General features: G+C 32.1%; 3 protein-coding genes and 1 pseudogene across 10 annotated transcripts; 3 read left to right on the forward strand and 1 right to left on the reverse strand.

Moving 5' to 3' along the window:
- The first annotated feature begins 5122 nt into the window (after positions 1-5122).
- On the forward strand, positions 5123-11658 carry LOC107938303 (uncharacterized protein At2g29880). Of its 2 annotated transcripts, none has more exons than XM_041094977.1 (4): positions 5123-5537; positions 6588-6698; positions 10447-10818; positions 10893-11658. In XM_041094977.1, exons 3-4 carry the CDS (start codon positions 10453-10455, stop codon positions 11013-11015), a joined length of 489 nt encoding a protein of 162 aa, XP_040950911.1. In that variant the 5' UTR covers positions 5123-5537; positions 6588-6698; positions 10447-10452; the 3' UTR covers positions 11016-11658. The 2 variants fall into 2 exon arrangements, with proteins under 2 accessions (XP_040950911.1, XP_040950912.1); XM_041094978.1 differs by having other exon boundaries at positions 10460-10818.
- An 881-nt stretch (positions 11659-12539) lies between these two features.
- On the forward strand, positions 12540-14894 carry LOC121218187 (RNA-binding protein 1). 6 transcript variants are annotated; one of them, XM_041094979.1, is made up of 3 exons: positions 12540-12663; positions 13243-13502; positions 13656-14894. In XM_041094979.1, exons 2-3 carry the CDS (start codon positions 13281-13283, stop codon positions 14613-14615), a joined length of 1182 nt encoding a protein of 393 aa, XP_040950913.1. In that variant the 5' UTR covers positions 12540-12663; positions 13243-13280; the 3' UTR covers positions 14616-14894. The 6 variants fall into 6 exon arrangements, with proteins under 6 accessions (XP_040950913.1, XP_040950914.1, XP_040950916.1 ...); XM_041094980.1 differs by having other exon boundaries at positions 12579-12663; positions 13246-13502; XM_041094982.1 differs by lacking the exon at positions 12540-12663 and adding an exon at positions 12670-12736.
- A 1565-nt stretch (positions 14895-16459) lies between these two features.
- LOC107938328 (eukaryotic translation initiation factor 3 subunit I-like) lies at positions 16460-17971 on the reverse strand (annotated as a pseudogene).
- Positions 17972-18715: 744 nt separating this feature from the next.
- Positions 18716-23704, forward strand: LOC107938327 (uncharacterized). 2 transcript variants are annotated; one of them, XM_016871439.2, is made up of 6 exons: positions 18716-19062; positions 19140-19267; positions 20202-20314; positions 21335-21520; positions 22029-22087; positions 22926-23704. In XM_016871439.2, the coding sequence occupies exons 1-5, from the start codon at positions 18716-18718 to the stop codon at positions 22056-22058; spliced, it is 804 nt and encodes a 267-aa protein (XP_016726928.1). In that variant the 3' UTR covers positions 22059-22087; positions 22926-23704. The 2 variants fall into 2 exon arrangements, with proteins under 2 accessions (XP_016726928.1, XP_016726927.1); XM_016871438.2 differs by having other exon boundaries at positions 23488-23704.
- Positions 23705-24011: the final 307 nt, after the last annotated feature.

The raw sequence follows: 24011 nt of genomic DNA on the forward strand, positions 1-24011 counted from the left end.
CTCTGTAGGCAAGGCTCCAAAAACGTAGAAAGTTTTCAAACAGTGTAACCAAATTTTTTATCCATATTAGGTTTTTACTTTTTTAGTTAATAAAGCCAATTGCAACTAAACGTGCATCTAGAAGGCAAAATTAAAAAACTCTATTTGGCATCAGAGCTAGTCACTTGACGAATTAAGTGATCATGTTATTGATTTGCTGGAAAGATGGATGGTACATCAATCTCGAGATCCCCTATGTTGGATGACACAAATTATGCCTACTAAAAGGCAATGATGAGAAAATTTATTAAGTCCATGCATGAGAGAACTTGACACTTAATACTAATTGGTGGGGAGCCTCCAACAGTTGATGTGGATGGTGTAAAAACTCTAAACCTTGAAGTGTGACACCCTACACTTAACTCAGACACCAATCGAATGCAAGAAGCTACATTTGTCACTAAAGCAACTCAGACAAACACTTATCATCGAAGCTAAAGATAAAACCAATATGACCAACATAATTTAAGTATGTTATGAATGTAAATTCACATATATTACTCTGGGGTGAGACACAGAGCCAGGTTACGAATCACGGGTCAAACTAGCAAAAAGTAAGGATATGTCTCAAAACAGTGAAGCCATGTCTTAAGACATGCCTCATCTGTTTCATGATTTTAGCTTTGAAGTTTGAAGTCCCAAGACAATGGAACCATGTCTCGAGACATGTACCCAAAAAAGCAAGAAATTCAAGTTTTTGTTCTTGAGGTCTAGAGACATGTTTTTGATGTCTCGAGACACATGTCCGAAAATGCAGAAAACAACATTGCAAGTAATGCAATTGTGACCCTAAATGCACCTAAACATGCCTTAGCCTGTCAGGTTGCCCTTTCCATCCATCCTCAAATAGAGAAAATTATTTGTTTTGATATATGGTAGTTCTTACTGCATTAGTAATATATATTTAGATTTGTCAACTGGACGAGTCAGATTGATTTTGGATTAGATTAATTTGGGTTTAAAATTTTCGAATATTTTAGAAATTGAATCATTTCAAATTCGTATCATTTTGAATTTATTTCAATCTCTAACAGGGACTCAACTAACGCGACTCAAACTCAAATCACACCTGAAACAATAAACATCCTGACCATTAAACCAACACACGAGATTTAATATATTTTATGAATTTGTACTATATAAATAATAAATCATAAATACCCATATGTACGTTAGCAACTTTGTGAAAGATTTTCTATAAATAGGACGTTGAAACATCGTATCAAAATGGGCCATGTTACAGCATATTGTATAAAAAATTTTGCTTAAAATTAAAGTAAAAACAAAAAATTTCCGTTGGCTAATTAATTGCCTGCAAAAAAAAATAGAGGAATTGGAAGTGGGCAAAAGTTTTGATGTTGGCATTTGAGAGGTTCGCCTCCCTCATTGACGACACAGATACCATTTATTTATTTTCTGTTCTAATAGGATTTTTTGTCCCACTTAATTTTAATTCAAATTTTGATTTTATAGTTTGTAGAATTATATTATATAATCTTATAATTAATATCTCTAAATTATGATATTTATTTTAAATTGATCTTCAAATTTCAAAACGTTTTAATTACATCATCAAATTATCGATATTATATCGATCAAGTTCTTCTATTAAATGACATGTAACATCTTACGTGACATAATTTAAAATAAAAAGTAAAAAAAAAAAGTAAAATGTTGCCGTATAACTTTTAAAATTAAAACTACAAATAAAGCAAAATCGAAAGAAAAAGATAATGAATAGTAGTTTTTGCACCAACTTCAAAAACCTCAAAATTAATATTTTTATAATATCCATTTTTTATAATACTCGTTTTTTTTTTAATTTTCATTTTAATTTATGTCACATAAGATTTGATGTATCGTTTAACAGTTAAATTAACGATTTTAGCAACGAAATGATCTTATTGATATAACATTAATAGTTTGAAAAAGTAATTCAGATGTTTTAAAGTTAGAAGACCGGTTTATAATAAGAATCATGATTTGATGGTTGAAGAAAAAGAAGAAGAAGCAAAAGGAGGTGATGGACTTTGAAGTGAATGTATTATCAGTAATAAAGGTCTTAATCATGGCAGCTTGACGATCTTCGGAATCTCGAACATGGGTTATACGAATGTTAAAATATGTCATAAGTCTTTATACTATTCATAAATTTAGAATTTAATCATCATATTTTTATTTTTAGGAATTTAGTCCCTTTACTTTTCAGTTTCCAAAATTCAGGTCCAATTGTTTACACTGGTAAAGTTATTTTGTAAAATTCAGGTTCATTATAACGTCATTTTTTTAGTGACATTGCTATCAAGTGAGCTTATTATTATTATTTCAAAATATCACACCAACAAATGCAATAAAAAAAATAGCAATGCTAACAATTAGATCTAAATTTTAAAATTTAAAAAGTAAAAGGGACTAAATTATTAAAAATAAAAATACAAAAACTAAATTCTAATTTTGTGAAGGGTACAAAGAGATGTAGCATATTTAAACCTTATATGAAGTACCATTGTCTATCACCGAATCTAAGCATTTTATAAAGAGAGTTTCTTTGTGGAGAAAAAAAATAATCCTTTTATGTATTTTTTTGAATTTTTTAAATAATTATACATTTTTATTGTTTTAAAGTTTTTTTTGAAAATTATTATGAATTTTTTAATTTTTTGTAATTAATAACAAATTGAGACGATGTGTAAACATTAATGATTATTTTTTTTAGAATTAACACTAAGTTGACATAAACTGTAAATATTAAAGGCTAAATTCATTATTGCCCTAATTAGAAAACAACAATGTCATTCTTCTTTTAGTTATTTAACTATTTAGTGACCAAAACCCATAATTGTAACTATTTGAAATTGAATTATCAAAATAAAAATGTATGACTAGTTGAGCGATCACTGATGTACTTTACCCTAATTTATATTATATCATTGCATTTTCACGTAATGGGCAAAAGTACTATGGAGTTTCTTATATTAGAAGTAGGATTGCATTTTGCCCCTTCTACTTGAAAATTGGACAAATTAGTCTATGTACATTAGATTAAAGAGTAAACTAGCCATTTTATTAAAAACTTCATCCATTTCTACCGTTAAAACCGGTATTTGTGCATCATAATGAGGTATATGTGACATATTCTGATTATTCTGTCAGTAAAAATGAATAATTTTTTTAAAAAAATAATCAACTTGCTCGTTAATCTAACGTATACAGATTAATTTACCAAATCTTTAAGTAAAAAAAGACAAACTCCTAATACAAATATTTCCATAATACTTTGACGTAAAATTTCATACCAAACTTTTCATTTAAGAAAAAGAAACGTACGAAATTGCAAAAGGGTCCACAAACACTGATATTTGTGTCCTTATTGCGAGTTACCATCACTGCCTCCTGGATTTGAGCTGTATATTCATATTTTTTTCTTTCATTTTGTTTTTTTTTTGGAAATAATTTTAAAATTTTTATTATAATTTCATTTTTGTCATTGGTTGGGAGGGAAACCTATTTACAACCAATTTTAAATTTATTTTGTTTTTCTCTTTATAGTGTATATCATTGTCAAATCCTTAAAAGCAACATGCTTGTGTAGATTTTTTCTTGCTGTATAAATATATATAAATGAACGCAAATAAATGGCCTCCTCAAGAATTCGACCATGAACAGTCCAACTCAATAATAATATGACTAAAACCCAACTCGCGGGCCATCTTAAGAGTATCAACAATTAATGGCTAAGGCCTCGGTGGAAGAAGCACCGAAGGCACACACCAGCTCGTGCGCATACCCGCGCGCACCATCTCTTCTGAGTCTCGAACAATCGCACCAAAATGCTACCAGTCGCTCGCTAGCTCTCCAAGTTGCGTCAACGTTAATCTTCAATTGCCTGTCACACGAAGGCTCTTATCAAACAACTCTCGACCTTTTAGGAGGTAAGGGTTCATAAAAGATGTTATGGACCCTAAAGTCATGATGAAGAGTCCTAGCTAATTAATAAGAGTGTTCTACGTACTTCTAATTAAGTTCTATTTCTAGATAACTAGGTTAAATTTAACAATAGAATCTGATTAGTGACATAATATAAATAATTATAATTTTTTAAACAATAAAATTAAAATTAATTTAAAACAAATTTTTAAAAAAATGAATTTTGAAAACATAATAATTAATATAGTATTTTAAAAATTTTATAATACATAGTATTGGACTACAATGTTTTTACAGTATGTACAGTTATTATTTAAAAATTAAAAACTTTTAAAGATAAAATAATTTACATGAAAGAATATGTTTAAATTTATTTTAATATAATTAATTGAATTTGTATAAGAACATTATGTTGTAAGCATGAGAGATTGAGTTTAATCTCAAATAACCGATTCCTCTCCCCCAATTATCAAAACAATATAATTTATTTATTTTTAAAAAATATATAAAATAATTTTATACATTTCAATGCGATGAGTAAGAAAACTAGTTTATTGTATGTAAATGAAGATTACCGAGGAATTTATAACCTCGACATTTTCGGAGTGTTACAATATTAATATAATTTATACTTGCCACCGAAATCTCTCAATATTGTGAAGCAATAATTACCGATATATGATCCTATAATGTGCCAACATTACAATAATAATGCCTAAAATTAAGCCTTACGCGAATATTCTGATCATGTTTATTTTTTAAATAATGTCTAAAATTACTCATAGCTTCTCTCCAACCCATAAATAGGAGGATAATGCGCTTCAGTACACTCAAACTCATGTTCTCCTGTATTGGTAACAATATCCATGTCAATTGAGCTAAGACTCAATGAATACCTTTGTTAATATTGTTAAACATACATACTTATAATTTTTAATATTATTAAACATACATATTTATATTTAATCATATAATAAATTTCATTTAATATTACAGTTTTCTTTGTCAAATTTTAACCAAAGTAAAGGAAAATAAAATTTTAATTACGTGCCAATTCATCATTGGCGGAAGTGTTTTGTTTTAACGAAGATGAAGTCAACGCCCCTAATGGTTACAAAATTACAGTTTAAGTACATGATTAGACAAGAAAAAAAAAAGACTAAAACTGTTTGGTTTGGTGTAATGGATTAGCCATTACACTCCTATTCCGTGGGCCTCACTAATCCCTACTTAATCCCATGTTTGGTTTGATGTATTACCTTACAACACGAATGTATTCCTCATTTTCTCTGCTTCAACAACGATTAGCCATTCCGTTCCAAAAGTAAGGATTAGCTAATCGTCTCAGTTTTACCCTCCCTAGCCAAAATCTGCTGCTCCACCCCACCCTCTCCCTCCCAACATCAACAGCAGTTTTCTTCGAACCAAATCTCCACCGTCTCAGATCGCCTGTGAGTAATCTTAACAGCAGTTGCCAGTGAAAATTGCCCTTTCTTCAAAAACCCAGCCCTAAACCCTTCTCCTCTTTCAATACTCCATTCGAACAGGTTGCGGCGTCTCCCTCCTCTGAGGTATGGCTCTGTTTCTTTAACTTTAGCATTGAACGACTCTTTTCAAGTCCAAAATTAGTCTACTCAGCTTTGAATTTAGGCCTATTTTTGCACAGTTACGGTCTTTTTGGGGGTTCTTTGTTCTTTGTTTTTTGTTTTTTGTTGGTTTGGTTAAATCATGTTCTGGTATTTGGATTTAAACAAAAAAAAAAAAAGAGAAAGACGAAGGTTTTTGTTAAGCCAATTGTGAAAAAGTAGTAGCAACAGCAACCGAATGCAGACCAAACATTTTTTCTTTGCTAAGGGTTCTTGCTTTTCAAACCATTTTTTCGCCATTTGTCTTGTAATTGTTTTTCTTGTTACAGTTCAGATTTTAGATTTTTTGGTTGTTGAGTCTTGGAGGTAGTTGTATTCAGTAATGGCTGGCTTGCTTTGATGCATTGCTTCTGTATATCTTTGTAGAAAACGAATCTGTATCTATTTTTAACACAAATTTGATTAGTTCACGCCAATGGATTTTTAACGTTAAATTAGTTATTGGCGTTAGAAATTTAGTCTAAGATGTTATATCGAATCAGTAGCCATGTATCGAACAAAAGCCAGAGGTTAGTCAATTGAAGGTAGCACCTTTATCTTGTGAGATATCCGCAGCCCAACATCTTGCAGAAGCTTGTTACCAGAAGCATCTTGCTGGTCCACGGACTACAAGCTTTCAGAAAGAAGTTCCTGTCTGGCTCCTTCAGCTATTAAATTGTTACCCTGTTCTATTTATGTTGGAGTAGCTGAAATCTGAGGTTGCATTTGTCATTAACAAATAGAAATCCAAAAGGAGAGGAAATTGATATCATCCCTCCACTTTTTGCTTGGAATTGCGTGCTTCAAATGTTCACTAATATGGTTAAAAATTCATGTTTTAAAAATTCTGTCTTCTTGTGAAAGTTTGTAGCAGTTTGTTGAATCATGCTTCTTGTTGATTTAACTTTGTAAATTCCGTGAACAAGTCTAAACCTTTACTGCTGATTTCAATGACATAGCTGCAGTTGTAATTCACTGCTGATTCTTGTGATCCAGGCATGCATGCTCTGTTAGCGGCTTGACTTGCAGTCTGGAAGGATTAATTCACTGCTGATTCTTGTGATCCACTGCTTCATTTTTTCTCTCAGTCTCAGCGTTTGGTTTGAGGTATGAATCTTGAACTTTTCATATCTTTGCCTGCCTTTGCCTTGGATTGTGGCATGTTCATGTGTGTAGTCTTCAACCGGATTCACCAACTGTATTATGTTTGATATGTGGTTTGAAACACTGAAAAATTGTACTGCTAGACAGTGAGATTTTGTTTGAAATTTTGACTGTTATACTTTGTTGTTTCATCTTGTTTTTTGACAAGTATAATAATTTTTCTGTTATACTTTGTTGTTTCGGAAAATCCATAGCCGTTGTGATGTGTTGTTAGAAATTAATTGTTTGGAAGCATTGCATCATGTTAATGGTACTCTAATGATACAACAACTGAATTCGTATGTCATTCATGCCATTGGAGACTTGTTGCATTGATATTGAGATATTGGTATTACACATATGCATTGAGAATGCGATAGGATGGCTAATTGCTTAACAAAGGCTACAAAAGGAGTCCATCATTAGCTTTTACTCTTGTCCTGACCTCTTGATTTTGCTTTCATGTATCTATTTGTTATTGGTTATGTTATTTTGCAAAAGGGAATCCACAAAATTTTTTTAATAGGCCGAGATTAAGTTATATATTGTTATGAGAGTTAAAATGCAAGTTTACCATTGTATTGACAAACATCTTTATAGTTTTTAAAAAGACTAAATCATAAGTTTATCATTTCTAAAAGAGTCAAATTATAATTTTATCATGTATTTATTTAAAATTTTATAAACATAAAAGTGATTAAAGCTAAAATTTTCCATTTTATGGGAGAGTAAGGGACTTGTATACGCCTTTGCCTTCGCCCTTAGTTCTTTTGTTACCTTCTACAATACAAATTTTTTTTCAGTTTGGGTATTTGACGTACTTGAGTAACTGCTTGATATGTTTGGAAGGTTAAAAATAATTGGCGGTGGGGCATAATATGGACCAAGATGTTGCTGTAGTCCATGAGGTGGGTGGGAAATTGATAATGTGGCCCAATTTGTTTTGGCTAATAATTCTAGGAGTAAATTTTAGGATTGTTTGAGCTATTTTCGCAGTTAATTTATAATTTAAGAAAAGATTTGTAGTTTTTTGTTGTTTTTTATCACATCAGGTTATCGTTGAATAAGAAGACATCTTATAATACACATTGTACCTAAAGATGAATTTTTTATCATCGACTACTCTTATTTCAATTTTTTTGTTATTTTACATTCTTTTAGTCTGATCAGTTGATTGAACATCAAATGTCGACTTAAATATGACATGGAACATATTTAAAATGTATGAATTAAATTATAAAACGTATGTACCTACTGTATGAACAATTTAGATCTGATATGTCACAAAAAAGATAAATAGCCTCCTAAAATTTAATAAGCATTGTCTTAATTTTTTAATACATTGGACCCAAGTTGTCCATACAATAGATACATACGTATTTACAATTTAATCCATATAACTAAACTAACAAAAGTATCCTGTTGATATTGAGATTTTAAATATTTTAAAATCTAAATAATAGATTCCAACATTTTGATGGCAAAATCTTGGCCTTCCCAGCTCTATAGGTCAGTGGAAACCCTCATCACCTTACGACCAAACACAGCTTCAACACTGTTTCATAGTACTGTTTTGAGACCATATGCATAGGTTAATGTAAAAATATTTGGACAGTAAAGCAAGTTCAAGATTCTTTAGAAATGCCCTATGGCAGCTGCAATCTCTGTCTGTTGCATTACCCATAACAAATAATATGTTTTAAATCACTCCTAAGTTATATATATTTTTACAAAATGAAATTTAAATTTAAAATGTTATAAAAGTTTTAAAACTTCAATTTCATTAGTAAACCAAATTAATTTTAGGTCAATTATACATATACCTTCAAATTTTAATATATTTAAAATGTATTTAAATATCTTTTCTTTCATTATTGTTTGGGTGATTGATAAAGAGATGAAATTAAAGTTAGGACGATATCATTTAATAGATACTTTTTTGCTTCGTGTGCTCTAATTTTGTGCTGTTTATTTTTATTTGATAATGTGTAATTGCAACTTCAATTCTTTGATAGTGTGTTCTAATTTTAAAATGTTGCAGTAATGGCTTGTCTGCCTTTAATTGCACAAAATGTGAGGCGTAAAAGAATTGGTACAGCTGTGACAATATGGTTGGAAATCTGTAGAATTGTGATTTGGTTCTTATTTAGAATGGGTGCCAGCCTTAGCCTACATAGACCAATGATTAGGTCCTATACCTTAGATTTTTATGCAAAACGGGATTATGTGAAAAGACTTGTATATGCTAGTGACGAGACATGTATTGAACAAGTTAAGATGAATAGAACTGGCTTTTTTAAACTATGTGAGATGTTAGAATCGATAGGGGGATTGAAGTCGTCAAGGTTCATGCTTGTTGATGAGCAAGTAGCAATGTTTTTACATACCATCTCCCATCACCTGAAAAATCGAGTTATCAAGCATCACTTTAGAAGGTCCGGGGAAACTGTTAGCAGAGCATTTCATAGTGTTTTAAATGTTGTCATACGCTTACAAGATGTGTTATTTAAAAAGCCGGAGCCAATTACAGCCGATTCTTCTGACACAAGGTGGAAATGGTTTAAGGTATTGGACTGAGTTTTATATATAGCTTGTACGCGAAAAGTTGATTTAGATTTAAATTAGTATTCTAACTCAAGGTTTTATATCATGTGATATAGAATTGCTTAAGTGCTCTTGATAGAACCCACATCAAGATTAGGGTTCTAACAGTTGATAAATCTAGATATCGAACGCGAAAAGGTGACATAGCAACAAATATGCTAGGTGTTTGTACACCTGAGATGCAATTTGTTTATGTTCTTCCTGGTTGGGAAGGTTCAGTTGCCGATGGACGGGTGCTTCGAGATGCCATTGTAGAAGACATGGACCAAAAGTTCCTCATGGTAAAGTGTATAGTTAGAGGACTTTGAATTATTCATTAAGATCAAACTTTGTGTGCTGAATTAATCATTTTAAAAAAAAATTATTTTATAGGTTGTTATTATCTAGTTGATGCTGGATACACAAATTGTGAGGGATTTCTTACACCATTTAGAGGACAACGATGTCATTTGAACGAGTGGCGTCAAGGTTATTAGCCAAGTTCTCCGCAAGAGTTTTTTAATATCAAAACATACCTCAGCACGTAATGTTATTGAAAGATGCTTTGGCTTATTAAAACTTAGATGGGGAATACTTAGGAGTTCATCGTTTTATCCTGTAAGGGTGCACAATAGAATTATTATTGCATGTTGTTTGTTCCATAATTTTATTCGAACCCATATGAGTATTGATCCCATTGAAGCGGAGGTGAGAGAAGGATTACCTAGTAATGTGGTGGATGACGATGAACCGAATATCACAAATATTCATCCATCGGATGCTTGGGCTACTTGGAGGATGGAACTAGCCAACCAAATGTTCGATGAATGGCAAGCATCTAGAAATTAGTTAGGTTTAGGGACAAATTGAGTTTGACTTAATTTGTTGATGTTATTTTATGTATCTAGTTTATGAAACTTTGATGGTGTTTGATTAAAATTTTGTATTGTACTAAACTTTGTTGAATTATAATTTAATTATCTTTTCATTCAGCATGTGTTATAATTTTAAATTTAGTATTGAGCTTTTGATTCATGATATTGAACTAACGATATAATTTTATAAACTGTTCACCTTTTGATTCATGATATTAAAAATAGTAAATAATGTTAATTTGTTTTTTTTTAAGATAATTATGTCAGGTGTTCCACAATCACATGCTTCTTCTCAAACTTCTCGAGAAACCAAAAGAAAATGGGTTCCAGAAGAAGATGCAGCCTTGGTTTCTTGCATGGTGGACTTGCACAATGTAGGAACATTTAACGCTGATACCGGGTTCAAAGCCGGTTATTTGAACGAGTTGGAAAAAATGCTAGAAAATGCTTTACCAAATGCAATGTTGAAAGCGAAACCAAATATTGAATCTCGGATTAGGTTACTAAAAAGGGAATGGTCAGTCGTCTATGACATGCTTAATGGCCAAAACAATAGCGGTTTTGGTTGGGACGAGCATAGGCAGCTCGTTGTTGCTGAAGATGCAGTTTGGGACTCCTATGTAAAGGTAAAATGTATTTCAAGTCTTTATTTGTTTTTTTACCAAACTTATAACTAATATGATTTCCTCATTTTTTTTAGAGTCACAAAGAAGCCACTCAATTCAGACACCGTACTTTCCCTTACTACGACCAGCTGACTGCCATATACGTAAGAGATCGAGCGACTGGGAAAGATGCTCAAACAGCTGCTGATGTTCAATAAATAAATGCTGACGATATACCTACTACAGATATGAATGAAGAGAGAAACACATTCTATGACTGTGAAGCTGACGTCTCTTTGGACGACAGGGATGTTTTTGGTCTGGAGCGGCGAGGAGATAGAGACCAAAGGGGTTCCTCATCTTCGAACAAGAGAAAGAAGAAATCTGATGCTCGTGATAATATGTATTCTTCATTTGATGAAGCTGCCACTTTATTGGCCGAAAACATCAGGGCCGTTGGCGATCAAATCAGTAGGAGTATTGCCTCTGAGGTGGTAGGTCAGCAGAAGTCAGAAGAATATCAAAAGATGGAAGAGAAAGCTTCAAATTTATATTCAACCTTATGGGAAATTGAAGGTTTAACCGACGATCAGCGGTATGAAGCTTTGAGTAAAATTCCAGATCATCCAACTCAAATGATCGTTTTCTTTAGTTTACCTTCTGTTGCTCGATTGGAATGGGTCAGAAGATTTCTTTCTCACCATTAAAAATCAATGTTCAAACTTTTTGATGTTGTAAAACTATATAACATATGGATTATGATGTAGAATTTCATTTTCATCTAACCTTTTCTTAATATAAGTTAATTATGTTTATGCAGAATATAATTCTCAAGAAATAAATGCTGATTTTAGTAAATTCATATAAGAACATTTTATTATTAAGAATTTTATGAAATTATATATCATTATTAAATTATATTTAATATTAATTATTTTAAATTGTATAAATTCATATAAGAAAATTTATTATCAAGAATTTTATGAAATTATATATTATTATTAAATTATATGTAATAATAATTATTTTAAATTATACAAATTCATATAAGATAATTTATTAGTTATAATTATTTTAAATTTTATTAAATCATATATTTTAATTAAAATATATTTAATATTAATTATTTCAAATTATCTTTTATAGTATCATATATTATGATTTGAGTAAATTCATATAAGAATATTAATTATTATAAATTTTATTAAATTATATATTTTAATTATAATATATTTAATAATAATTATGTTAATTTATATTTTATAGTATCATATATTATGATTTCAGTAAATTCATATAAGAATATTGATTATTAAGAATTTTATTATAATTATATATTTTAATTATAATATATTTAATAATAATTATGTTTAAATATGATTAAATTATTTATTATTGATATTAATAATCTTATTAAAATTTAAATAACAATTAAAATAATCATTTACTAAAACAAATTTATGCTAAGGGTATTTTAGTCACTTTAGTTTTTTCCATTATGCTATTACTCCTCTATTCCATTCAACCAAACACAAGAATACTATTACGCCTCTATTCCATTACATTCAACCAAACAATTGATTTGATATTACACCTCTATTCCATTAAATCTCTATTCCATTACGCCTCTATTACAATACAGCGAACCAAACGTGCTCTAAGTACCAAACTTAAACAAAAAGAATAATTTAAGGACTTTTTATTAAAGTAACCCTAAATTGAAATCCATAGAAGCATGCACCCCTTCGTAAAACCCTTAAAAACTAGTCCAACTTCAATTTATATTGTGTTAACTTAAAGCCCATTAAATTAGGTTTTCGAGTTCCCAAAATTTTCAACCCATTTTCTTTTTCTTTTCAAACAAAGGTTAGATTTTTCACCTGTTTCGACTTTCGTCACGCTTTACAAACCTTACTGTTTTTTTTTTCCATTTGTTCAGGTTAAAAAAGTTAAACATTTTGTTTTTTCGCTGTTCGTTGTCTCTTGCACAAATTTTTTTAGGGTTTATTGCTATAAACCCTAAAAATATTAGGTCAGAGTTTTTAGTATTCTGTTAAATTAGGGTTACATGTGACTGGATTTGGGGGAATTTTTTTAATTTCTGCTGGGTTTAAGGTTTCTAAGTCTCTTTATTTTCAATTCCAGTGGTATAATATTTCTAGGGTTGAATTAGGGTTACAGGTGACTGTCGATTTGGGAAATTTTTTTACTTTCTGTTAGGTTTAGGGTTTCTAAGCTTCTTTGTTTTCAATTCCAGTGGTATAATATTTCTAGGGTTTTAGAGCTGTTCTTACTCCTTTTTTTGCAAATTGATGTAATTCGTGTTTTTAGGGTTAGGGTGTCTATTGTTTTTACTGCAATTTCTTTTTTCTTGTGCAAATTAATGTAAATCGTGTGTTTTTGTTCAAATTGGGGGATTTTTTATTTTTACTTTTCTGGTTTCAGTAGCTGGGGTTTTAGGGTTAAGATTGGAGCAAAAGAGTATGGAATCTGATCAAGCCAAACTGTTTGTGGGAGGGATATCTCGGGAGACAAGTGAAGCTATTCTCACGGATCATTTCAGCAAATACGGCAACGTCGTTAGCTCTGTCGTAGCTAAAGACAAGAACACCAAAAGCCCTCGTGGTTTCGGCTTTGTGTTGTTCTCTGAACCTTCTTCAGCTGATAAAGCTCTTCAAGCTAGCCATGTAATTCTTGGTAGAACGGTCAGTTCAAAGCTTGTCTTTCAGTTAATTTATATCTATGTAATCTGTTAATTGATTTAGAGTAAAGTTTTTAATTTGTTTAGAGATAGAATAGCAAGGTATCTAGGTTTTTTTTTGGGTTGTTTGATTATGGTTATTGCTTGGATTTCTTAGGTAGAAGTGAAAAAGGCGATACCCCGAAGCGAACAAAACCAAATTCAGCGACATCAGCACCACAATTTGAATGAACAGCCGAGTAGGAATGGTGGTAGTGAACCTGTTGATAGCAATAATCACTTTAGGACTAAAAAGATCTTCGTAGGGGGTTTATCCGCTAGTCTAACCGAGGAAGAGTTTAAGAATTACTTTGAAAGATTCGGTAGAATAACCGACGTAGTTGTGATGCATGACAGCTTGACTAACCGGCCTAGAGGATTCGGGTTTGTTACTTTCGAATCGGAAGAGGCTGTGGAGAATGTTATGCAGAAGAGCTTTCATGAGTTGAGTAATAGGCTTGTGGAAGTCAAACGTGCAGTGCCGAAAGAAGGGAATAATGGTGGTAACAATGGTTATAACATGAAGGCTGGTGTTGTACCAGTATCACCTTATAATGGTTTTCAGCCTTTTGATTATGTTCCTGGTAGTCCTGGATATGGTATGTTCCCTGGTTATGCTCCTCTTATTGGGTATAATACCATTGATGGATATGTTTACGGAAGTGGTGTTTATGGCAATGGGTACCCAACCATTGGATATGGTAGGATCGGTTATGGTGTCCCTCCCGTTACTCCGAGGGGCTCCTTTTATGCCCCTGTAATGCTTGGACCAAGACTTTGCCCGCCACCTTATGGAACTGTATCTGCCTATCCCCCTTGCATGAACGATGGGGTTGGTCTAGTGGGTACAGTGACTGGTGGGTTCAATGGGATTACTGGGAACGCAGTTGATGGAAAATCAAATCAAGTTAATGATGACTCTCGAGATCCACCTACAAATGCCAGGCCACCTCAGACCGAAGGAGCAAACTTTGATGGTGAGGGTTTAAAGGAATGCAACGCCGGTGCTTCTAGCCAACAGGATCAGAAACATCATGATGGAGAGCTTGAGCCTTTATCTGTTGATGCTTCAAGATGATCACTCGGCACATTTGGGGGTTCGAACTTTGAAGGGTTAGTGAATTTTTTTAACTAAACAGGCTTAGGAAAAGTTTGACCATGATTTGGTCCATTTCCACTTTTAGACGTAATATTGTGCCATAACCATGCCCGGCAGTGCTCATATATATATTGTGTTTAGATTATGATGATTTGTCCGTACAGAAATCAGGGTATCATGTAATTCTAATCTCTCTTTGTGCAGTTTCACTACTCTGTCAGGCAATGTTAATAATGAAGCTATGTCTTTTTTATTCAACTGGTTTTTATTGGTTGGCTCAATTTGAAAAATTAATTCAAATATAAAATACATGGTTTTGATATTGGTTGGCTTTTTCAACCCTTCTTGGGCCTTTTTGTTTGGTGATCCGAATTAAAATGACTTGAAATTACTCAAAATCAAAATGTTTTTAGTCCAAAATTACTTAGGTAAATGAAATAGCCCAAATCTAACTCAAGTGGGAACTTAAAATTGGAACCTAAAATTATCAAAATCCAAAATAAAACAACTGGAATCCGATTTAGCCAAAAAAAAAAACAATTGGAACTTGAACTGTTCCTTAATGAGACCAAGTGTCAACAAAAGGCAGGAGTTGATGAAAGAGAAGATAAAAAGGAAAGAGAAAGGAGAAAGGTGGAGAAGTCTGTGTTCTAGTGTCCATCTCTCTCCCTTGTGCTATTGGGTTATATAGTGAGTCACTTAGGGTGCGTTTGGTTCGCTGTATTGGATTAGAGGTGTATTGGATTAGAGGTGTATTGGGATTAGAGGTGTATTGGATTAGAGGTGTAATAGCAAATCAACTGTTTGGTTGAATGTAATGGAATAGAGGCGTAATAGTAATCTTGTGTTTGGTTGAATGGAATAGAGGTGTAATAGCATAATGGAAAAAACTAAAATGACTAGAATACCCTTAGCATAAATTTGTTTTGGTAAATGATTATTGTTATTGTTATTTAAATTTTAATAAGATTATTATTATCAATAATAAATAATTTAATCATATTTAAACATAATTTTTATTAAATATATTTTAATTAAAATATATAATTTAATAAAATTCTTAATAATTAGCAGAAATTTGTTTTGGTAAATTATTATTAACAATAAATAATTTAAAAGATAATTTAACATAATTATTATTAAATATAATTTAATAAAAATATATAATTTAATAAAATTCTTAATATTAAATATTCTTATATGAATTTAATAAAATTATAATATATAATACTATAAAATATAATTTAAAATAATTATTATTAAATATAATTTAATAGAAATATATAATTTAATAAAATTCTTAATATTTAAATATTCTTAAATGAATTTACTAAAATCATAATATATAATACTATAAAATATAATTTAAAATAATTATTATTAAATATAATTTAACAAAAATATATAATTTAATAAAATTCTTAATATTAAATATTCTTAAATGAATTTACTAAAATCATAATATATAATACTATAAAATATAATTTAAAATAATTATTATTAAAAATATAATTTAGTAAAAATATATAATTTAATAAAATTCTTTAATATTAAATATTCTTAGAATTTACTAAAATCATAATATATAATACTATAAAATATAATTTAAATTAATTATTTTTAAATATAATTTAATAAAAATATATAATTTAATCAAATCATTATATTCCAATATAAATATCTTAGTCAAAATATGACTAATTTTCCGAAGCATGGGAAGAGGATTTATCTAGTAATTTTAAAATTTATCTCAAAAATGCTTAAATTAATAAATTGCAAAAAGAAAAAAGAAAAAATCGAGAGGTATTTGGGTCAGACTCAAGTTATTTCCAAAATGTGTTCGGATGCTTAAATTAATGAATGAAAAATCACATAAGCGATAAAGTGGCAAAACATTTGCATATTATACAGCTTTAAAGAAACTCAGAATACACAACAAATGATGTTTGCATTCTAAAATATGGTAAAAAATATATTGCTTTAACGAAAATACAACAAAACAGATCCCAATACCATGCCCCATAAATCTAAATTTACCCACTCTTACTTCGACCAAGCGACCGTATCGATTTCAGCTTGTGCACTCCTATATAATTCCAGTCTCTTCGCAAGAGCGGATCGGCATTCCATGACTACTGGATCCTCATTCAGTAATGCCGATAATCGTTTTTGCTACAAAAGAAATTTCCCAGAAATCATTCACTGATCATCTGTTTCACCAAAATAAGTAATAGACGGTAAGTTGGTTAAGAGAGGACATTTCTCACCTCCAGTTTACCCAATTCCGTGTAGAAAAAGTCAAGCAGGCTTCTTTTAGCTTCACGGATATCGAAGAAAGATAATTAAAAAATAAGAAAAGATCTAGTTTGAAGAATATCAAGAAGTGAAAACAAATTATTACATCAGAATATTTTCAATGTTGAAGACAAACCGATCAATTGTGCAACATTATAGAACAAAAATAGCTTCCGTGCTCACAAAAAGAACTATTCATATCTGACAACAATTTACCTCAGAATCCCATATACGAATTACAGCATCTTCTCCAGCACTAACGATAGTCCTATTGAGGGGTCCCCAAACAGCTCTGTTTATTTTACCTTACAGAGAATAAATCCATATCTGACTATTACAGCTAGTTTATCCCCTACAGAGAAATCCACCGACCTCGCAGGAGAACCGAAATTGAAAGTACATAATTGAGCTCCCGTTTGAACATTCCACAGCTTCACAGTTTGATCGGCACTTCCCGTAATAAGCCTCATCGAATCCCCTACAAGTTTTGAGGGAGGGGACTAAAAATTGGAACTTCAAGTTTAAAAACTATAAAATAAAATAAATAAAGAACAAAAAGAACTTACTTGAGACGTCGCAAGACCAAACGGCGCCATTATGGCCACGATAAGTGCCGATACGCTCGCCATTGTCGGCGAACCAAACGGTAGGGGTATGGTCCTTAGCGCATGAAAACAAAAGATCTCCATCTCTGTTGTACTTGAGAAACGTCAATGGCCTTTCATGACCTTTCATCAAAATTGGCCTCATCTTCTTCTTTTCTTCTTTTCTCGCCAAAAATTTAAAGAAAAGAAGAACTTGCCGCTTCTGTCGATGCTGTGAGGGAGAGGGTGGGTGGAGATGGATTTCAGTGATGACTGCTTGGGAGAGGCTTGGGAGGGTAAAAGAGTACCGATTAGGTAATCCTTTCTTTTGGAAGGGATTTGCAAATCAGCGCTGCATAAGGGAAAATGGGGAATCCGTCCGCAGTGTAATAGGCCCGTATTAGGGCAATACAGCCAACCAAACAAGGTAATCAGTGGGGCCACAGATTAGGGGTTTCTTAGTGCCGGGTCGCATTGGCAAGTTGGAGGTTAGATGCCAAACGAATATGATTGGTATCATGATATGTCTTGTGTAATCTTATTTGTGTCTTAAGTTATTTTGTATTGATATTGTTTTCCCTTGTTATAATGAGTGAGCCTGCTCGTCTTACAAGTTATTAGTCGAAGGGTTCTTAACGAAGGCCGAAGGCTGTTAGCCTATGAATTTTCACGAGGGGTTCCCAAGGAAAAGTCTTCAGTCGAAAGGTTCCTTATGAAAGGTCTTCAGTGAAGAAGTTTCCAACAAAATACTGTCATAGTAGGCTTAAAGAAACTATAATAACAATTCCATTGGTATAACACTCCTAATAAAAATTGATTCAAATCAAAATCAATCCATTCCCATTACCTTATCATTATTATCCCATTGGTTGAATTTGGATTTCTAGCTCTGGAAAGTAATGTTGCCATTTGTTAAAAAAAAAGACCTTTTCCAAATGCTAAATCAAGCTTCTGGCTTGGAGGGATTGATATAGATTTCCTTTGATGGGTTTGAACCAATCAAACAGACGGTTGAGATAAAAAGAAAAAAAAACCGAGAAAAAAACAGAAAATTTATTTCTTTAATTTCAGCTCTCCAGAAAGTGGTGAGAAAATATCAACGCCAGCGCTTTCCCTTGATTTTTTTTTTGTAATAACAAATAAATTCCCTTTCCGAGAATCCAAAAAAGAACCCAACACAAAACCGAAAGAAGCTCAAACATGTTTCTGATAAGCTGTCCAAGCGGAGCATTGTCGGCTAAAAAATGTTCACTCAAATTCACTGTCCCAATTCAACCTTCAATTTCCAATTCCTCAATCCATAAAAGACCCAAATTCATCCCTTCAAGAAATTCACGAAAACCCCTTCAAATCACTCTCGCCAAGGCTGAAGGAGGCCTAGACTCTGCCCCTAAACAATCTTCCCCTCCTCCTCCTCCTCCTCCATCGCCTTCTCCTTTCAACAATGGCGACGACACCGTTTTCGTTGGTCAAGATGATGTCCCTTTGGAAGGTGTTATCCAGTTCGAAAAACCCAGTTCTTCTTCTTCTCGTCTTTCCAAATGGGGGTAGCTAAAAGCTTTTTCTTTTTCCTTTTCTTTTTAATTTTTTTATTCTTTTAATTGTTTGGATTGTTATGTGACAGTCGAGTGGCTTTGCTTGCTGGTGGGGATGTGTTGGCTTTGCTTTTGTTTTCTGCAATTGGAAGATATAACCATGGTCTCCCCATTTTTGCAATGGATACAATACGTACAGCTGACCCTTTCTTGGCTGGTATTCTTTTAACTTTTACATTTCACTGTAATTTAATCATATTGGGCCAATTGAGTGTTAGCTCGGTTGTCTTTGGCAATCTTGCCCTTGTAAAGAGGAAATGGGTTCAAGCTTGATCAAGGGTGTCATCAGTGGTCCTAGACATTATATAAAAACTTATATTGTAGGTATGGAGGCCCTTGTACTATGGTCCAAATTGCCAAATTGGTCCTTTCTGTAAAATATTCATTTATTTCTATCGTTAAAATTTTAATTTATTTTTACCATATTTAATAACCTGACAGTATGACATATCACATGTATCTCATTTTGACATACAAGACCAATTTTTAATATTAGAAATTGATATAATTTTTACCAGAAGGATCGATTTGCTCTTTGATCTAATGTACAAAGACTAATTTGCTCATTTTTTGAATTGAGGGGGTAAAATGCAATCTGTCTCCTAATACAAGGGCCTCCATGATACTTTTACTCATATTGTATCAATCAAAGACTAATTACCATTTAGGTTTTAATTGTCGGTTCATACTTGACATGTGACATATATAAAACATGTAAGATCTAATTGTAAATAAGTACGTATTAAGAAGACAAACAATATTGAAACAAATTTAAGAAGCTTATTTTTTTAACACATCAAATACAAGTTAAACATGTTGTAGGTACACATTTATAATTTAATATCTAATTATGCTTCAGACTTGAGTTGACACTTACTGATTTACACTCAAGCTAATAGCGAGACTGATAGAAGGACGTGATTGATATGGTACTGATACATTGAGGCCTCAATTAGAATATTTTGAAGTTTAAGATCCAATTTAGAATTTGGATCTATTTTGAGAATGTTTAGTGCAATTCACCTCAAAGAAAAATAATAATAAGATTTTCATTATATAACTTATGTAAAAGTGGAATTGTGGATTGATAGGATGGTTTTTGAGTGCATACTTCCTTGGGGGCTATAGTGAGGATGGACGAGGAGCCAATGGTCTATCCCAAGCCCTTATTGCTGCTGCCAAATCTTGGGGTTTGGGAATTCCTGTAAGTTTCCATGTCTTGTTTTCCAAATTTCAACCATTCATATCACCACAAGTTCATAACAATTAGCATAAATTTGGGTTCATTTTTCTGTTTAACATTGGGAGAGGGTGATTTGAACTTGGGATCTCTACTATGATGAGAGGTGTGGCTACATGAACTTTACAATTATTCTTTCAGTTAAAGGGTCAATGTTGTACTTTTAATACTTCTTAGAAAGCCTTAGAATATGTTTCATCATGTTGTTCTTTGGCTTGCTGCTCTAGTGATCCTCATATAATATTTTATCTTAGCCATGATTGTAAATCATAATCCTTCATCAAATTATACCCAGTGAAGCTTCTTCTTTATCGTCTCCTTTCAAAGCTTTTTTTTATTGCCTTAGAATTTTTATGTTTGTCATGTTATTTATGACTTTCTGGTCTAGTGAACCTCATATAATTTTTTATAATAGCCTGGATTGTTAATCATACTCCTTCATTAAAGTATACTTTTTGAAGCTTTTTCTTTATTGCCTCCGTTTGAAGCTTTTCTTTCTTGCCTTAGAATTTATATGTTCTATCATATTGTTTGACTTGCTGATCTAGTTTACCTCAGATAATTTTTTATCATAGCCAGGATTTTTAGTCATACTCTGTCATCAAAGTATACCTTTTGAAGCTTTTTCTTTATTGACTCCTTTCGAAGCGTTTCTTTATTGCCTTAGAATTTATATTTTCTATCATATTGTTTATGACTTGCTGTCTAGCGAACCACATATATATATTTATCTTAATTCTTAGCTGGGATTGTTGATCATACTTCATCAAAGTATGCCTAATGGAGCTTTTCTTTATTGTCTCCTTTCAAAGTTAACTATAGACACAGTCAACATATTGACGGATTATGGTTTACTAGTTACTTTTAAGTTGAATTCTCCCCCCCCTCTTGTCTTTCTTTTCTAGTTGCTTTGTGTAAATCTAGCTGGAAAGTGACAACTTATTTATGTAAATCATGTTTTGTTACTATTTTCCCTTTTGACAGTTGGGATTGATTATACGAGCTGCAACATCAGGCCATGTTCCGCCATATGCATTTGTCTTGGTAACAATGGGAAGCACTTCTGTTTTGCTTGTTGGATGGAGAGCACTAATAGTAAGCATTTTCCCTGATGATACAAAGAAGAAGAATGATGTATATCGACGCGGCAGCCCATTTGAACTATTTGAGGTATGTGAACTTTTTCGTTATTCCCCATGTTCATGAAACAATTTTAAGCTTTGATCTTATGCTTGCAAGATCTTTGTAACACATTTGGTTATCTACTTTGGTTCAGAAACTGATAAATAACCTTAAAATTAGCAATGATCTTCTATATGATGGGACATATGTCATTCTAGAGCTTTCCATCTTTTTTCTTTGTTCGTTTTGGGTTTCAGGAAAATACTGAACCAAGGCGATATATATTTTGTTTTGAAAAGGAAAAACCTAAAAATCAAATCCAAACTGAAATGAGACCTTTTTTGTCGTTAGTCTTCTTTGATTATGAACTGAAAGACAAAATGTTTTCAACTCCTGTTATCTAAATTTCAAGGATATACTCCTTTAGTATGGTCTTAAGTGCAAAACTTTTACGAATTGAATTTATCATATGTACCTTTGAGTTGGTAGTACTCTTCTGCTCATACACGAAAAACACACTCTAAACTGAGATGTGATTACTATTTTAATTTTGCAGTTGCTCACATCATTGGTACGAAGATGGTGATCCCCGACAACCACCATGAGGTTGATCCCGTAAGTCATCAATTTTTACAATCTTCATGTATACATTTTGTACTAATCTGATGTAGTTCGAAGCTTCAACATTGTAGCACGATGATACAGTCCTGTGAATATCTGTGGTAATCGTCATTAAAAGTGTAGTTCTATTAATGGAGAGTGTACTAACTCCCAGAACTGCTACCTTGCACTTGCATTATCATTTGTAAATCGGCTTTTCTTTTAAATGAATGTAGCAATATGATTATCTTTCCATCCCCGCAGTTGACAAGCAATAAGAAATAACCAAGTTGGATGGTGATGCTACTATTCTTTATCACAAGAGAATGGTAGATGCTATTATTGTTGTTTGTTGAGTGAGAGAGAACCATGTGTGAATACAAGCAAGTAGCCTCCTTTTAGTTGTGCAAAAAGTAAAAACAAAACAAAACAAAATAAAAAAAACTTTAGGTCATTCTTTGTTGTTTTAGTTGTACAATGCAGATATGTCTACCACCGAAAGTCATATTGATGTTTTCCACCTTTTTTTCATTTTATTTCTCCAATAGAAGATTGTTATTACTGTGAAATGCTGAGGAATGTTTCCCTGATCGCATGCTTTATATGTGCATGATAGTATAGGAATTGCATTGAAAATCTGCTTATAGCCGCAAGTCTAGTGCCTGCATTGCTGGATACATATAGAGTGGGACTTTTTAAGTTGAATGTTTGTGGTATTCGATTGTTTTGAGTTACTGGTAGGGATTTAACTATACTACACACTGTGTCTTGTTTCTTAATGCCATGATGGTTGAAAATATGAAGCCTTTGAGGATATTGTTAGATGGCTTTATCTTTTTGTTTAATGTTGTAGGTTCCATGCTGATTCAGATCATTGAGACATTCAAATGGATTTATAATTACATGTCTTGGTGGGACATTCATTGACATCTCTAACAAATGCCAGTTAAAAGTTTTTGTTGTGTAATGAAACCACTAATGAGGGGAATTATAAACAAACCAAAACATCATGTGTTACTTGATCCAGTTGGATCCTGTAAATTAAGAGTAAAAGAAGAGGCTTTGTCTGCATGAGGAAAAAAGATACGTACCCACCATGTGTTTCAAACGGAGATTCTTCAGCACATAGGCATTAGCAACTTTGATGGATTTGACGAGGCCTTTTTCAGGTAGCAAATAGCATATAGGCAATATGGGGTTGGATAGGGATCATTTCATCGTCTATGGTGGTAAATACAATAGTGGAGCCAGTGAGTAGAGTCTATAACATCTTTAAAAGATAAGCCGTCACAATGAAAAGACCGTCTTATTTGGATACTTTGCTTCATGAGGAGTCCCATCAATATTAGAATATGTTATACATGACCAAAACCAGTGGGTTTTTTCATTGATTTTCTTTCGTTTTTTCTCTCCAGGCAACTAATGGCCAGGCCTCAGACCCTTTTTGGGTATTTTTCTTTGACCATAATTCATTTCTTGATGTTCTATTTGGTTAACCCATCAGCTTATCACATCATCGTTCGGTGTTACGACTTTTTACTCTCCACTATCTCCATTGCCATCCGCTGAAGTACACTGTATTAAGTTGTATTAACCCCTTTTTTAATACAAGAAATGCACTTTCATCTTCAATGCAAGTTTCCTTATTTCTACTCGGAACTGTTCTCTTGAATTTCCTTTTATTGAGTGTTTCTCTTTTGTCCGATTGTTTTCAATTCAGCTTAAGTTTGCTTGCTAATTACATAGAAATAAAAGGGTATCAAAATCACTAACTCATGATGAGCATGTAAAAGTAGCATTGAAGCGTTATATTAAGAGTTAAATTATATTTTATCTTTTTTACTAAAAATATGGATAACTGTGCATATTGGATCAATGAACAAAATGATTTTTCTGTTAAAAATTTTATTCATTTTCTCTTAAAAATTGGTTTATGTAC

This window comes from Gossypium hirsutum, chromosome D06 (assembly GCF_007990345.1).
Source record: "Gossypium hirsutum isolate 1008001.06 chromosome D06, Gossypium_hirsutum_v2.1, whole genome shotgun sequence".
Taxonomy (NCBI): Eukaryota; Viridiplantae; Streptophyta; class Magnoliopsida; order Malvales; family Malvaceae; genus Gossypium; species Gossypium hirsutum.

What these genes read in the sequence shown, in the direction of transcription:
- LOC107938303 (XM_041094977.1), top strand. Translation starts at nt 10,453, where the DNA reads ATGTCAGGTGTTCCACAATCACATGCTTCTTCTCAAACTTCTCGAGAA. An exon ending in TTTGGGACTCCTATGTAAAG is followed by an intron (nt 10,819 to 10,892) that starts GTAAAATGTATT and finishes CATTTTTTTTAG; the next exon opens with AGTCACAAAGAAGCCACTCA.
- LOC121218187 (XM_041094979.1), top strand. Translation starts at nt 13,281, where the DNA reads ATGGAATCTGATCAAGCCAAACTGTTTGTGGGAGGGATATCTCGGGAG. An exon ending in ATGTAATTCTTGGTAGAACG is followed by an intron (nt 13,503 to 13,655) that starts GTCAGTTCAAAG and finishes TGGATTTCTTAG; the next exon opens with GTAGAAGTGAAAAAGGCGAT.
- LOC107938327 (XM_016871439.2), top strand. Translation starts at nt 18,716, where the DNA reads ATGTTTCTGATAAGCTGTCCAAGCGGAGCATTGTCGGCTAAAAAATGT. An exon ending in TCTCGTCTTTCCAAATGGGG is followed by an intron (nt 19,063 to 19,139) that starts GTAGCTAAAAGC and finishes GTTATGTGACAG; the next exon opens with TCGAGTGGCTTTGCTTGCTG. An exon ending in GCCCATTTGAACTATTTGAG is followed by an intron (nt 21,521 to 22,028) that starts GTATGTGAACTT and finishes TTAATTTTGCAG; the next exon opens with TTGCTCACATCATTGGTACG.